At 52.9% G+C, this 13,080-nt stretch overlaps 1 protein-coding gene and 1 long non-coding RNA gene across 3 annotated transcripts; both read left to right on the top strand.

Moving 5' to 3' along the window:
* The first annotated feature begins 1,756 nt into the window (after positions 1 to 1,756).
* LOC125154156 (uncharacterized) lies at positions 1,757 to 5,820 on the top strand. Of its 2 annotated transcripts, XR_007147702.1 has the most exons (4): positions 1,757 to 2,476; positions 4,763 to 4,857; positions 5,150 to 5,420; positions 5,728 to 5,820. It is a non-coding gene; the product is annotated as an uncharacterized LOC125154156 (long non-coding RNA). The 2 variants fall into 2 exon arrangements; XR_007147701.1 differs by lacking the exons at positions 4,763 to 4,857; positions 5,150 to 5,420; positions 5,728 to 5,820 and adding an exon at positions 3,538 to 3,731.
* A 797-nt stretch (positions 5,821 to 6,617) lies between these two features.
* Positions 6,618 to 11,286, top strand: ZSCAN32 (zinc finger and SCAN domain containing 32). The gene is given in 3 exon segments (XM_053447903.1): positions 6,618 to 6,730; positions 9,759 to 9,991; positions 9,994 to 11,286. Coding segments are annotated over 3 exon segments (894 nt in total). The 3' UTR covers positions 10,542 to 11,286.
* The last annotated feature ends 1,794 nt before the right edge of the window (positions 11,287 to 13,080 follow it).

Below are 13,080 nucleotides of genomic sequence, written 5' to 3' on the forward strand. Positions count from 1 at the left end.
CTAAGACACACTCAAAAGAGCAAATACTGGAGCTGCTGGTTTTGGAGCAGTTTCTCACCATCTTGCCACAGGAGATCCAGACCTGGGTGAGGAAGCAACATCCAGAAAATGGTGAGGAAGCTGTGGCTCTAGTTGAGGATGTAGAGAGTGCGTCTGGGCAGCAGGTGAGAACAGGCAACTCAGAACCTGGTGAGTTTAATTATGAATTAGGGTGAGGAGCATAGTAATCCCATTGCTGGAGACGTGTTGAGAAATGCACAGTAGCCCCCCGCCACTCACCACAAACTCTTAGCTATCTTGGGTTGGTCCCATGCCCTTCGTCTATGGGGAGGATTTCTCATTTGCTGAAATAATGTACACACTGATACAGTCAGTGGATGTTTAGGGTCCCTAATGCAAAAGTTAAAGCTCAGAACAGTTCTCCAAAAGGCCAGGGAAAGGACACTGTCCCTCACTCAGGAGATCAGGAAAATTAGAGTTGGTGAATTAACATCCAGTCTCTCTTGCTGAATGGTTCCTTGAGTGCAGATGCTATGGTTATGCAGTAAACAAAGTTGTATCAGAGCTGCTGCCGCTGGGATTAAGGGGTCAGTGTGGGATAGCGATGAGTTTCACACAGTGTGCGCTTGTCCAGGTAGGACTAGGTGTGAGATCTGGTGTCACGATCTTGTACCTTTTGGGAGAAGGGAGCCGTGAAAGGCACAGCACAACAGGAACGTGGCTTTGGTTGTGGGAGACTTGTGGGAAGAAGGCAACTGAGATCACAACCAGAGGTCCAGGAGAGGGACAGACTGAAGGAGGCGTGTGGGTCACAGGAATGCTGTAGCCTGAGCACCTCTGTGCTCAACAGGAAGCAGCTGGCTGGGTGCGGAGATGGCATCACTGGAACTGGAGGTACCGGTGTCCCCGGTGAGAAGGCAGACATGTCCTTGGGCTGTGGGAGGGGGACCGGCGAGGGGCGTAGCATTTCACAGGACTGAGGATTGAGTGGTGTTGACATAATGTGCGGAGGGCAGAGAGTGTGGTGGGGACGCATCAGGGACGAAGCTGAGGAAGTTCACGAAGGATCCATGGCGTCGGACAGTAACACCTGGGACGGCGCGGAGAAGGGCCACCAGTAGCACGTGTGTGGAGTCAGAGCTGGGACAGGTGAATGGCAGGAACCCCTACAGGTGAGAAGTCATCCTGCTCCAGTTCCCCTCGCCCTCTCCCTGTGGGGACAGTCTCTGTCTCTTGCGGCCCCTGGTGTTTCAGAGCCAAGCTCTTCCCAGGAATGCGGACGGGACAGGAACGTGAGGGATAACACAGCCATGTGAAGCCTGTCTGGGGCGCGAAGGGCACCGCGAGCGGAGGGGAGGGAGAGCGGAAGCTGACGGCACTTGCCAGGACGCAGAGGCCTCTCCGCGCCACGCTCCTCACTCACTCGACGGACAGGACACGTCATACACGGAGGACTTAATGAATGAAGGTGGCTCTGAAAGACACAAGTGGCTTTGAGGTGCCTGCCAGACGGCAGACACCGGGGATTGTGCAGTGAACGGAACAGGCGTGGTCCATGGCCTGCTGCAGGCTACACTCCAGGAGGGACACAGACCACAAGCAAAGGAAGAAAGAGCCAGGAACGAGCCGGCTGATGTGATGGAGAATGACTGTGGGGCAGATGGAGAGTGGGCACCGCCTCTCCGGGCCGTGACAGAGGAGTGGCTGTCAGGAGCCTCAGGTGGCAGAGGGTGTGGCATGTTTGGCAGAGAAGGGAGGGTGGGAGAAAGGGGCTAGGCAAGAAGTGGGGGGACTCCGCAGAGTGTGGACAGAGCACGTGAGCCCGTGCTTTCAAAGACCTACTGGATTCCGTGTAGGCAGAGAGTGGATGGAGGGCCGGCAGCAGAGGAACGTGGCCCGAAGCAGGCTCATGGGTGCAGCCGGAAAGGGCTGGGGCGAGGGGACTTTGCGGCTGGCAGAAATGACCGGACTTGGTGCTCCGCTGGATGGGGGTGGGGAGAGGGCAGGTGCTGAGGCCACAGCTTCCTATGCTTCAGGCTGACCCCACTTCGCACAGGTGTGCACCACGGTTAGCACATCGGCCACGTCACCTCTGTGCTAGGCACTTCCATTAACTCTGAATCGCTGGAGACCAGGGGATTGAGACCAACTTGTATTCTTTTTTTTTTTTTTTTCTTTTAATTACAGGGCCCTGAGAGTATTTTTCTTCTGCCTCCTTGGGTCTCACATTGTTTCCTAATGTCACTGTTAGGGCTTTTAAAGTCTCTTAGGCAGGAATTTGTAGTGACAGATGATGGGGTCTGTTCTCAGGTCCCAGATTCAGGGAAGGACTGGAAAGTGCTCAATGAGGAGACAGACCCTTGGGGACCAGCCAGAGAGTCACAGAGGTCCCACCTGAAACGGCGGGTTCATCCAGAGGGAAGCACTTTGATGGGGTCACGGAGCTCACAACAAAGATCAGGGAAACAGCCAGAAGGTAAGCAGAACTCTCTGCCCTCACCTGGGGCTGCGGAAGAACTCATTTTTTGGAATGAGCAGGTCTGAGCTGGAGTCTGCCCCAGTGTTCTAGATCAAATACTTTTGAAATGTACCCACAACACAAGATTTCAAATGTTAGCTGATGGTAATAGCACTTAGAGGTGGAGATTTTTTATGTGTCGCCCTAATTCTCCCTTATTACAACTGATTCTGCTGCTTCTGAACCAGGAATATTAAAATCCGCACATGTGCCCTCACCTGCATAGCAGCTCTTTGTATATTTGAAAACAAAACCCCTTTTCTCATCCAGCTTAACTTCATCCAAAACACATTTCTCCTGATTATTTTTGCCTTTCTTCCAAAGCTCTATTTTGGTTTTTGCTTCTCTTAAACTTTTTAATCAAAAAACTGTTAAGGTGAAGTGAAATTCATGTAACAAAATTAGCCATGTTCAAGTGAACAATCCAGGTGTATTTAGCACACACATTCAATTATACAATCACCACGTCTATCCAGTTCCAAGCATTTTCACCCCCTACAAGGAAACCATCTACCCATTTGGGAGTTACTCCTCTTTCTCTCTACAGATTTGCCTATTCTGGAGATTTCATAGAAAGGGTATGACCTTCCGTGCCTGCCCCTCTCATCTAGCAGGTTTAAACCTGTATCACTAGTTCCATCCTTTTCGTGGCTAAATAATACTCCAGTGCATGGACAGACCAGGGCTCTGTCTTTCTGTATCTCTTGGAGTGAACCACTGTGGCTGCAAACATTGAGACAGTCCACGGCCACTGCTGCCTCTTCTGCTTAACTGAAAGCTGCCATTGTAGGGTGCTCAGTAATTTGTAAAAGCCAGGTCTTTATTTAACCCACACCCTAGAAGAAAACATTACATCCTGACCCAGTTTCCACTGGCTACTTTTTGTTGAAACAGAAAATTGTCTAAGAGGAGTATTTGCTTTTGTGTTTTTTAAGCAAATGAAACACTCAGTATCTTTGTAAACTCTACCATTTAGCAGCGATTTCTTTTTAATCCTTGGGAACATCACTGCTCTCTAGGATGTGGTTCCTGAGGCTGTGGCATCTGAGTGTGAAGAAGGTAAAAACTCACCCTGTGCAGGTTCCACTCCCCCTGTTCACCCGTCTTCATGCTGTTCCTGTCTCTAGTTCGGTGACTTCTTCAGGGCCACAAGCCTCTGCATCTCCTCTGAAGTTCTGTTCTTAAGTCAAAATAAACCATTTGTTTAATAGAACTCTTTTTTTCTTTAGCAATTATTTTTGATAGAGCATGAGCAGGAAAGGGGCAGAGAGAGGGAGGGAAACACAGAATACAAAACAGGCTGCAGGCTCTGACCTGTCAGCACAGAGCCCATCATGGGGCTGGAACCCATGAACGGAGAGATAATGACTTAGGCCAAAGTCAGCCGCTTAACTGAGCCACCCAGGCGTCCCTGAAGTAGAATTCTTAAAGGTGGATTTCTGAGAAATATGTTGGCCTGAAAAAAGTAAAAGGCTTCAATTGCCATGGTATTTTTAGGAGTTCTAGGGTCATCTCTTGATGGTGGCGCTCAGAGCTTCCCCCCTCCATTAAACTTTTTTTTTAATGTTTTTTATTTATTTTGAGAGAGAATCCCAAGCAGGCTCCACCTTTCAGTGCAGAGTCTGACATGGGGCTCAATTTCACATTGTGAGAGCATGACCTGAGCCAAAATCAAGAGTCGTTCACTTAACCGACTTAGCCACCCAGGTGCCCCTAAACGGTTTTTTTTTTTGGCATAACATGCCCACAGCGCTTTAAAATTTATTTATTTTTATTTTTGAGATTGAGTGTGTGCCCAAGAGAGTGGGGGAGGGGCGGGGGGAATATCAAGCAGGCTCCAAGCTCAGCACAGAGCCTGACGTGGGGCTAGATCCCACGACCCTGGGATCATAACCTTAGATGAAATCAAGAGTCGGATGCTCAACCAACTGAGCAACCCAGGCGCCCCCACAGCGCTTTAGAATGAAGAAAACCTTTTTGATAAAAGCTGTTATGCCAAGAATCTGCTGAAAGGAGCTTCTCGACACACACAGGCCACTGGCAACGGCAGTGGCCCTCAAACTCCAGTGTGCTCGAACTCACCCGGGGGCCATGTCCAGGCACAGTGATTGGGGGCGGGCCCCAGGAAAAGGCATTTGTGACGGGTTCCCAGTGCTGCTGCGGCTGACCCGGGAACCCCACTCAAGCCCCCGCTCTGGCTGCTCTGTGGCAGCCGCCCTCCAACTGAGGCTGTTTTCTTGCCAGCCTGGCTGACGGCACAGCCTCCCAGGAACCTTCCCTAGGAAAGGGGTCTTGGAGACCAGGAGACAGGCGCTGCGCATGGGACAGCTGGGGCCCAGGTGAGCTGTGCTTGACCCCTGTTGTCTTTTGAGGTTCCCATTTCGCTTACTCTTACCCCCACGCCCCTTCACGTCGAGATGTCAGAGAGATCACGAGGTCGTTCCACTGGCCTTCCTTGCGTTGTTTTCTGTCCACCTGTCGTCTTCACAAAGCTCTTTCCTCACCCTGATGCTTCCCTCAGAGGCCTGACGTCCCTGCCTTGCTTTGTGAGGCCTGTGGCCACGTCTCTGCCCCGCACCAGGCTAGAGCGGTGCTACTTAACGGTAGCAGCAGCCCCCGGTGTCGTTACAGGGAGCAGCCGCGTGTGAGGACAGAGCTGCACTCCTCTGTCAGGAAAGGCGGATACACACAGGCCCGGCACAGAGGGCCCTCCGCAGGGACATTTCACAGAGGAATGACAAAAACGACTCTCTGGGTAAGGATGCCTGTTCCCTCAGGCCCAGAGTGGAGGTGTTCATTTGTTCAGAGAGAGAGAGACTGGGAGACCGGAGAAAGGAGACAGACAGAGGCAGACCACTGGGTCGAGGCAAGACGGAAATAAACAGGAAGAGCCTGAGAGCAGGTATGAGACACAGAGACCGGAAGAAAGGGAAGGACGGGCCAGAGGGCTAACGACAGGGTGGACAGCATGCGAGTGGGAACGAGGGAGGGCGGGACACGAGAGCAGTGGGGGTGGAAGTGGGAGGTAGAGCAAGGGGCTGGGGGAGTGAGAGACAGCAGGGGACGGCCAGCAGCGAGGAGGCACCGCCTGTGGGAGCAGCAGGCCGACCTGAGTGCACATGTGCTCACACACACACCGGAGGGCTGTCCTGAGGGGCTGAGGGGAAACTCAAGAGCACCCACGTCTGACCGCATGCTTCTGCGCCCAGGCCTTCAGGAGGCAGCCGGGCCCTTCGGACAGTCTCAGGACCACTGTCTCAAATTGTCTCAAATCGTCTCTGCCCGCGCCCCCCACGCCGGGCTCTGTGCCGACAGCTCAGGGCCTGGGGCCTGCTGTGGGTTCTGTGTCTCCCTCTCTCTGCCCCTCCCCTCCCCCCCCCCCCCCCCAGCTCACAGTCCCTCTGTCTCTCAAAAATAAATACAACATTAGGGGTGCCTGGGTGGCACAGTCGGTTAAGCGTCCGACTTCAGCCAGGTCACGATCTCGCAGTCCGTGAGTTCGAGCCCCACGTCAGGCTCTGGGCTGATGGCTCAGAGCCTGGAGCCTGTTTCCGATTCTATGTCTCCCTCTCTCTCTGCCCCTCCCCCGTTCATGCTCTGTCTCTCTTTGTCCCAAAAATAAATAAACGTTGAAAAAAAAAATTTAAAAACAAAAAACAAACAAACAAACAAAAACAGTAGGTCAGCTCTGCCCCTTCCGGGCTGCTCCTCAGAGCATCAGATTCAGGAAAGGGACAGATGCTCTGCAGCTGGCTCGGCCATGATGTCTCCTCCCTGCATGCTCCGGATCACAGAGAACACGCAGGGACCCTAGATACTCACCGCTGAGCAAGGAACAATTCTAAGAGTTCCACAAGTGACGATGGCTTGGAAGCCCGTGAGACACCGCTGAAAGGGGAAGGATAAGGGCAGGTGATGCCCAGCAGCCAGAGGAAAGACAGGCACGGCCCGGGCTGCTGAGGAGACCAGGACGTTCCTGTCCGTTCTCAATGAACCTGAATGTTATTGGAAACTCCTCGCGCACCAGCCAAGCAGCCGGCTGTGTGGGGAAGTTGCCCAGCTGTTGTGTGAACGTGGTCCCCACAGCCTCTGGATCAACATGGAAGGAAGTTCCAAAGCCTCAGGGCTGTGCAAGGCCGCAGCCCAGAACCTGTGCTTTTCAGGAGATGAAAGCTTTGCTGGCCTCACGTGGCTCCTGTGGTTCTCCCAGGAGTAGGGCACATAGGGTGGGTGAGGCTCAGGGACCAAGCCAAGACTCGTGAAGTGCAAAGACAGTGGAGAATGCAGGCAGCTACACATCTGACTGCAAGCAGCCAGCCCAGGACACCCACAGCCTCTTCCAGAGCCCCTTGCTGAGGACCTGTCTGCACTACTCCCAGTACTGATCACCTGTAGGAGAGAAGTCCCCCACTCTGGGCCTTGTCTTCTGGCTATAAACTGAAGATGGTTCCTATTCCCTCCCAGGTGGGGGCAGTCGGAGTAAACACCTTATTGGCTAACCATTAATGGCATTTGTTGGACCGCGTGCAGATTACACACAAGGAAAGGAGCACCTGAGCCTTTATGCTGATGGCTGGGTAACCCAGGGCATTTTCTTTGGAGTTTTGAACTTGGAAAGCCAAAGCCAGGTGTGTCTCTGTCACCGAGGTAGTGAATTTTCTGCCTAGCTGTTATCTGTGGACTTCGTCTATACAATGCTAAGATAGTAGGAGCCTGGGAATGAGTGCTGTATTCTCTATGAAAGGGGGTGATGTCCTAGCAGGTGTGGCTGGTGGAGGAGTCCAGAAGTTGGTCATAGTGGCTGGGAATGAGGTTCCATTGCAGCTGCAGGACGGTGGAGAAGAAGGGTGATCAAAGGTGTGGGGACGCAGTGGGTTAGACAGTGGCTTTGGGTTTCACTGAGAAGATGACATTTGAACAAAGACGTGAGGAGAAGCCAGGAGCCATATGGCTGTTCTGGGGGAAGAGTGTAACCGAGGGAACAAGCCAGCACACAGGCCGAGGCTGCAGTGAGTCTGGGGAGGCGGCCATTGTGACCAGCACAGACCAAGAGAGGGTGAGCCTAATAAATGGTATCCGTCGCCAGATCACGTGGGGCAGTGCTACTGAAAATGACCTGAACTGAGACAGAGCATTTACAGACCCGCCAAGTTCACATCGCTGCTGTGTCCAAGTGCACTTCTGTATCATTAACAACAAACCACCTGGCTCTTCACAGATAATTGACAAGCTCTAATGTAGGAGCTGGGACCCTACGTAAAGGACTTCGTAAGCACTTGATGTTTTCTCAGTGAAACGGGGTGGCCTTGCAGAGCTCTAAGCACACAGGGAGTCATTTTTAAATGGATCATGTTGACTCTTTCCATTTTTTTGGCTCAAGGCGGAGTAGTAGGGGTGAAGAGAAGGGCGTGCCCCTCAGAGCACCAGACCAGAGGTTAGAACGCATTTGCTGGGGCAGCTTGAGACACACACAGGAGCCCTCACCGAACCAGCCTGTGGGCACTACAGTGAGCAGCATGTGCTGGGAGCTCCCGAGGAACCAGCTGGCCTCACGCCCTTCTCAGTGGAGCACTGCTTCTTCCCATCTTGGGATGGGACGTGCTGTGGTTTAGTTTCTCGCACCTACAGGGATGACAGGAGATCCTCGAGACAGGGATGAGGCAGTCAGGGCTACTCAACACCAGAGGCAGAAGTCGACAGAAGTGGTCTACAAGCGGCCACGTCCTCTCGCGAGCCACAAGCTCTCACAGATTCTCCCAACCACGGAGACAGGCATTACACTTACAGTGACATCACTCAAGAGAAATCAGTGGCATTCAGGATAAAGAACAAGAGTGCAGCTTTGGTAAATACTCCACAACCCCTTCTCCATTAGAGAGGATGCCCTTTCCAGTATGCTGAATGTGTCTGTTTTAGGAAAGACACCCACAGTGAGGTGGTTTCCCAGGGATGACAGCAGACAGTGGTGGCAGAGCTGGACAAACCAGCGTGGAACTTGTGGGGAAGTTACCCTTGCCCTGTGGGGTCCAGGCCTCCGTGATCTCATCATGTGTCCCTTGTCCCCTGGCAGCAGGTGAGTGCTGGGGTGGAGAGACAGAGACTCCCCTGGCCATTCTCTGTAAAACTCAACTTCATGAGAAATTCCAGACTCATCAGAACAGCCAGACCCACAGGGCAGTGGGAAAAGAACTCTGGGAACAGGGCTTTCTGTGGACCCCAGAACAGTGTCGCACCAAGTTCAACTGCCTATAGTTGAGATACCATAAAGTGAGGGGAGACTGTTGCTGAGCCATATGTCCTTGATGAGGAAATGGATACCCTGTCAAGCTCCTGGGCCTCTGCACCTACGGTGGCAAGCAGTGCAATTCTTGGCCAAGAGGGAAGGGTTACGGAGTTTGTGGGGATAAGTCAGCAGAACGGGGAGCCCAGAGGTCAGAGAAGGGGCTATGTGGATGGTGCAGCCAGAGATGAAAAGGACTTCTGGAATCCTGGCCAGGGAGGTAGGAGACGTGACCTGCCAGTTCTGTTCCCAAACAGTGCTGGCAGGAGTCTTGGCTCTGGTGCACAAAGGACACAGGACCACCCAGAAGGCCTTAGCCTACCATTCAAGTGGGAGCTGCCCCTGCTACTGGTGTGGTTACTGCCTTGATGGATGACCTTCCACGGGCCAGGGAGTCTGGCTCTCTCAGCAGTGAGGCTGTTTCCTCTGCCCTTCAGGGCCCAAGTCCGTATCTGCCAGCCTCTTTCACAGAGCGTGTGTCATTTTTCCTGTACAGCTCCTTGCGTTGGCTTCCTCAGGTCAGGCCTCCAGCCGAGACTTTCCTCTTCCCTCCTCCTCTAGTATGATCCTCCTTTCCTGACAAAGTGTCTGCTGGTCAGGTGCTCGCAACACACTTTCTTCTCATTTGGGCCAAACTTGGGAAGGCCTTTGGTTAGGCTGTCAAAAATTGAGATCAAACCTGCAGACAGACTGGCAGGTGACACAGAGCTGGCCTCCCTGCCTCAGTTTTGTCACTGTGTCCAAACATCCAAAAAGGGACAGAACTAGAGAAAAGTAGGTGGAATTTAGGGTTATTTATTTACCTGTGAACCCAGGGTTTGGAGCTTGAAAATATTACAACTGGAAAATGAAATTAGACTATTAATTAGTAGAAGACTGAATCCTATGATGTATTCCATGTAGATACTCTTGATGGTGCTTTAGTTGTAACTTTCCTCATTCCTGCCTGTCATTTTCCAGAGTCCAGCATGTTTCTGTTCTCTCACGTCTTGAGATCACGAATGGAATTAAAAACGAGAATCAAAAATGGGAAGATCCAGAGGAGGCAGAAGTGAAGAAGGCCCTTTGGAGAAAGTCTAGTGGCCTTTTTTGCCACCCTGAGACCAAGAGAGACAGGAAGGGTGAGCCTATGCCGAGAGAGCCACACAGACGTTCTCCAGATGAGCGTGAGGGGACGGCCCCGTCCCAGGACAGGGGGGTCAGCAGACACTCTGTGCTGGAGAGAAGGCCCGAGCAAATCTGAGCAGAGAAACCTGCTCTCAGGGATCTCTCTGTCGCCACCAGCCAGGCCCCGAACTGGAAAAAGCTTCTAAGTGTCAGGAATGTGGGAAAAGCTTTAGCCGAGGTCCTTACCTTGTTCGGAATCGGAGAATCCACACCGGAGAAAAGCCTGACAAGTGCGGCGAATGCGGGAAAGGCTTCAGCTAGCGCTTCGACCTCACTGCCCACGCAAGGACACACACGGGGGAGAGACCCTACCGCTGTGGGCAATGTGGGAAAAGCTTCAACCAGAGGTCTGGCCTCAGTGTCTACCGGAGGACCCACAATGGGGACAAGACTTACCGGTGCACCGTCTATGGGAAGAGCTTCAACAGCTCCCAGCTCAGCGCTCACCGGCAAGCCCACGCCTGGCGGAGCCCCCACCTGTGTGCCCAACGTGGGAGAAGCTTCGGCAGCAGCTCCCACTCCAGTGGCCACCAGAAAACGCACACTGGGGAGAAGCCTCACAACTGCTCTGTGTGAGAGAAGTTTCACTAAGCTCCATCCCCCCATCTGCCATCAGGGGGCACACGAGGACGACACCTCACATCGCCAGGAAAGGACACACGGTACGGGGCTGGAGAGCCAACAGGCCAATTCTGTACATTGACGGGTCTCCTGGAGGTTCTGTCTGCTCACGGAGGCTTCTGCTAGCCAGTCCCAGGCTTCCAGGCGCAGCAGGAGACTCACAAGTGGACCTCGAGAACCTCGGGCAGGAGTAGCAATCAGCGTGAGAACACCGAGCTTGCTTTCCCGGTCTGCCTGTGACCCACAGTCCCGTGTCACCATGGACTTCCATCTGCTCTCAAGAAAGGGGGCTGCGGGATCCAAAGTCCTGCCAGAAATCGAGGGTAACCGTGTTCCGAACAGAGGATAGGTGGCTAGGGGCCTGGGAAGTGTTCCTGGGGCAGGTCAGGGGAGAAATTTTCCCTCATGGGAAGCACATCTCGAAGTAGCCGCCTAGATGTTTCCTAACCCAAGAATGACCTGTAGGCATCTGCTTGCAGGAACGTCTACCTCCGAGTCGATCACTGCTGTGTATCCCAGTCACCCAGAGAAGACGGCAGAGCTGGAGGGATGGCTCAGGCCACCAGGTACTACTACTCTAAGTGACTTAATCTCAGAGCAAGTGTGACACCTGGGTTCCTCTAAGATTTCTCCCATGTATGGCCCCAACCCAGGTTCTTGCTTTCTGGTCTGGTACAGTTAACCGTTGCCACAGGTTCATACGCATCACTGTTTCTGAAGAAAATAAAGGTGTTTCTCTCTCCACTCTTGGCCTTTGGTCTGAATTCTCGCCATCAGAAACTTCATCCTCCTACAGATCCCACAGAGGGATCCAAGGGCAGCGCCTGCTTTGATGCAGTAGAATGTGCAGAGAAGCAGCGGAACTGGGTTGGGAGGGTTTGCACGGTCACTGAGATGGACAGCAGAGGAGTAAGGAAAACCGACACAGGAGAAGGAACGTGGGGTGTGAGAAGCATCAGGAACCAACCTAAAACACTACTTCTGAACAGGCCTAGATCATGAAGCTTCTGTCAATTTTCATGGATAAAACACGGGAAAAGACGGGCATGTCGTCCTGCTTCTTGCCTCTGCACATGAGGCGTTAAGACCTTGTCTAATTATGGTGACTAGGGTCCCAGTCACGGATTCAGACTCTGAGGCATTGAACATGAGAAAGAAGGAATATTCTGTCAAAGCCAAAAACCTGACATGTATTTTTAATTTTAGTGAACAAGGATGAGGAAAGCAACATGTAAGAATGTACGTCATGCTCCCTCCAGTTGAGCCTGGCCTGGGCACCCCACATGTCCTGCACACACTGTCCTCGAGCATGGCCCTTGCGACAGGCCACGCAGGCCAGTTTCCAGAGTCACAGGCTTTGCTCTGGAAGGAAAAAAACCAAAATGTCTTCCGAGAGCCTGGGTGAAGGCAAAGAGATGGGCTTCGGTGTGACCCGTTGGACTTGACCAGAGACGCATGGTGGGGAGGGGAAGACAGGCCGAGGCGGACCGTTCACAGAAGCTTTACATGCCCACTCAACTTGGGTCTGGTTAAGGAGGAAAGTAGTTAAGGTCCATGGAAACAATGGTGGAGGGCCCAGTGAGGCCTCACTCACAGGCTCCTCCCACTGCAGGGTGTGCTGGGGCCAAGGCATCAGGGGCAACTGCTGACTCCTTGAATTGTCACAGGTAGAGGTCACCTCCTCCCTCCAGCGGTTTCATGCTCCAGTCCGCCGGGCACAGGAAGGAAGACAGTGGGAGAGTTCCAGACCCTGGCCTGTCAGCTACCCCACATAGTCTGGAGGAGACCGTAAGAAGCAGAGAATACATTCATTTATGCATTCATTCGGGAAACATCCGATTCCCTATAACATACCAGGTTATGTAGCAGCCAGACACAAAGCAGTCAATGGAGCAGACACGGTTTCTTCCAGAATCTCCTCATGAGATACCTCCAAAGTACCAGCACCAGTGGGCAGCACCACCTAACTCCAACACCCCCACGATGTGACCCAGCTCGCCAGGGCCTGTCTTCCGAGTTGTCATTAATCCAACCTCCTCCCTATGTTCCCCCAACCCCACGTGGAGCGGCTGTTTCCCTCCTTCCTTCCTTCCACTTCCTACGTCTGACACCTTACTGCCCACCTCCATGGACTAACACGGCCTGATCGCCGCACTCCCACTGGAGAATGAATTTGAAGTAGGTGCACACGAGGTAACACCTTCAAGACTACAGATCTGCTCTCAGGTGTAGATGACCCTCCTGGTTTGGCTCAGCCCTTCCTAAGACCATGAAGAAGCCGCTGTTCCCCTCTGTGTAGGAAATACTGGGACTCTCGGCACGGTTCCTATATCCCTCACTGAAACATCTTAACTACTGACCTCGTTCCCTAACGGACAGGATTCTTTTTGCAAGGACTGCTGACCATTCCCATACAGAGGACCCAGTCTTCTCACACCCAGAGAAGCAGGCCGAAGCCCACAGATGCCCTGCTTCCCACTCACCTGCTGGGGTT

Source organism: Prionailurus viverrinus, chromosome E3 (assembly GCF_022837055.1).
Source record: "Prionailurus viverrinus isolate Anna chromosome E3, UM_Priviv_1.0, whole genome shotgun sequence".
NCBI lineage: Eukaryota > Metazoa > Chordata > Mammalia > Carnivora > Felidae > Prionailurus > Prionailurus viverrinus.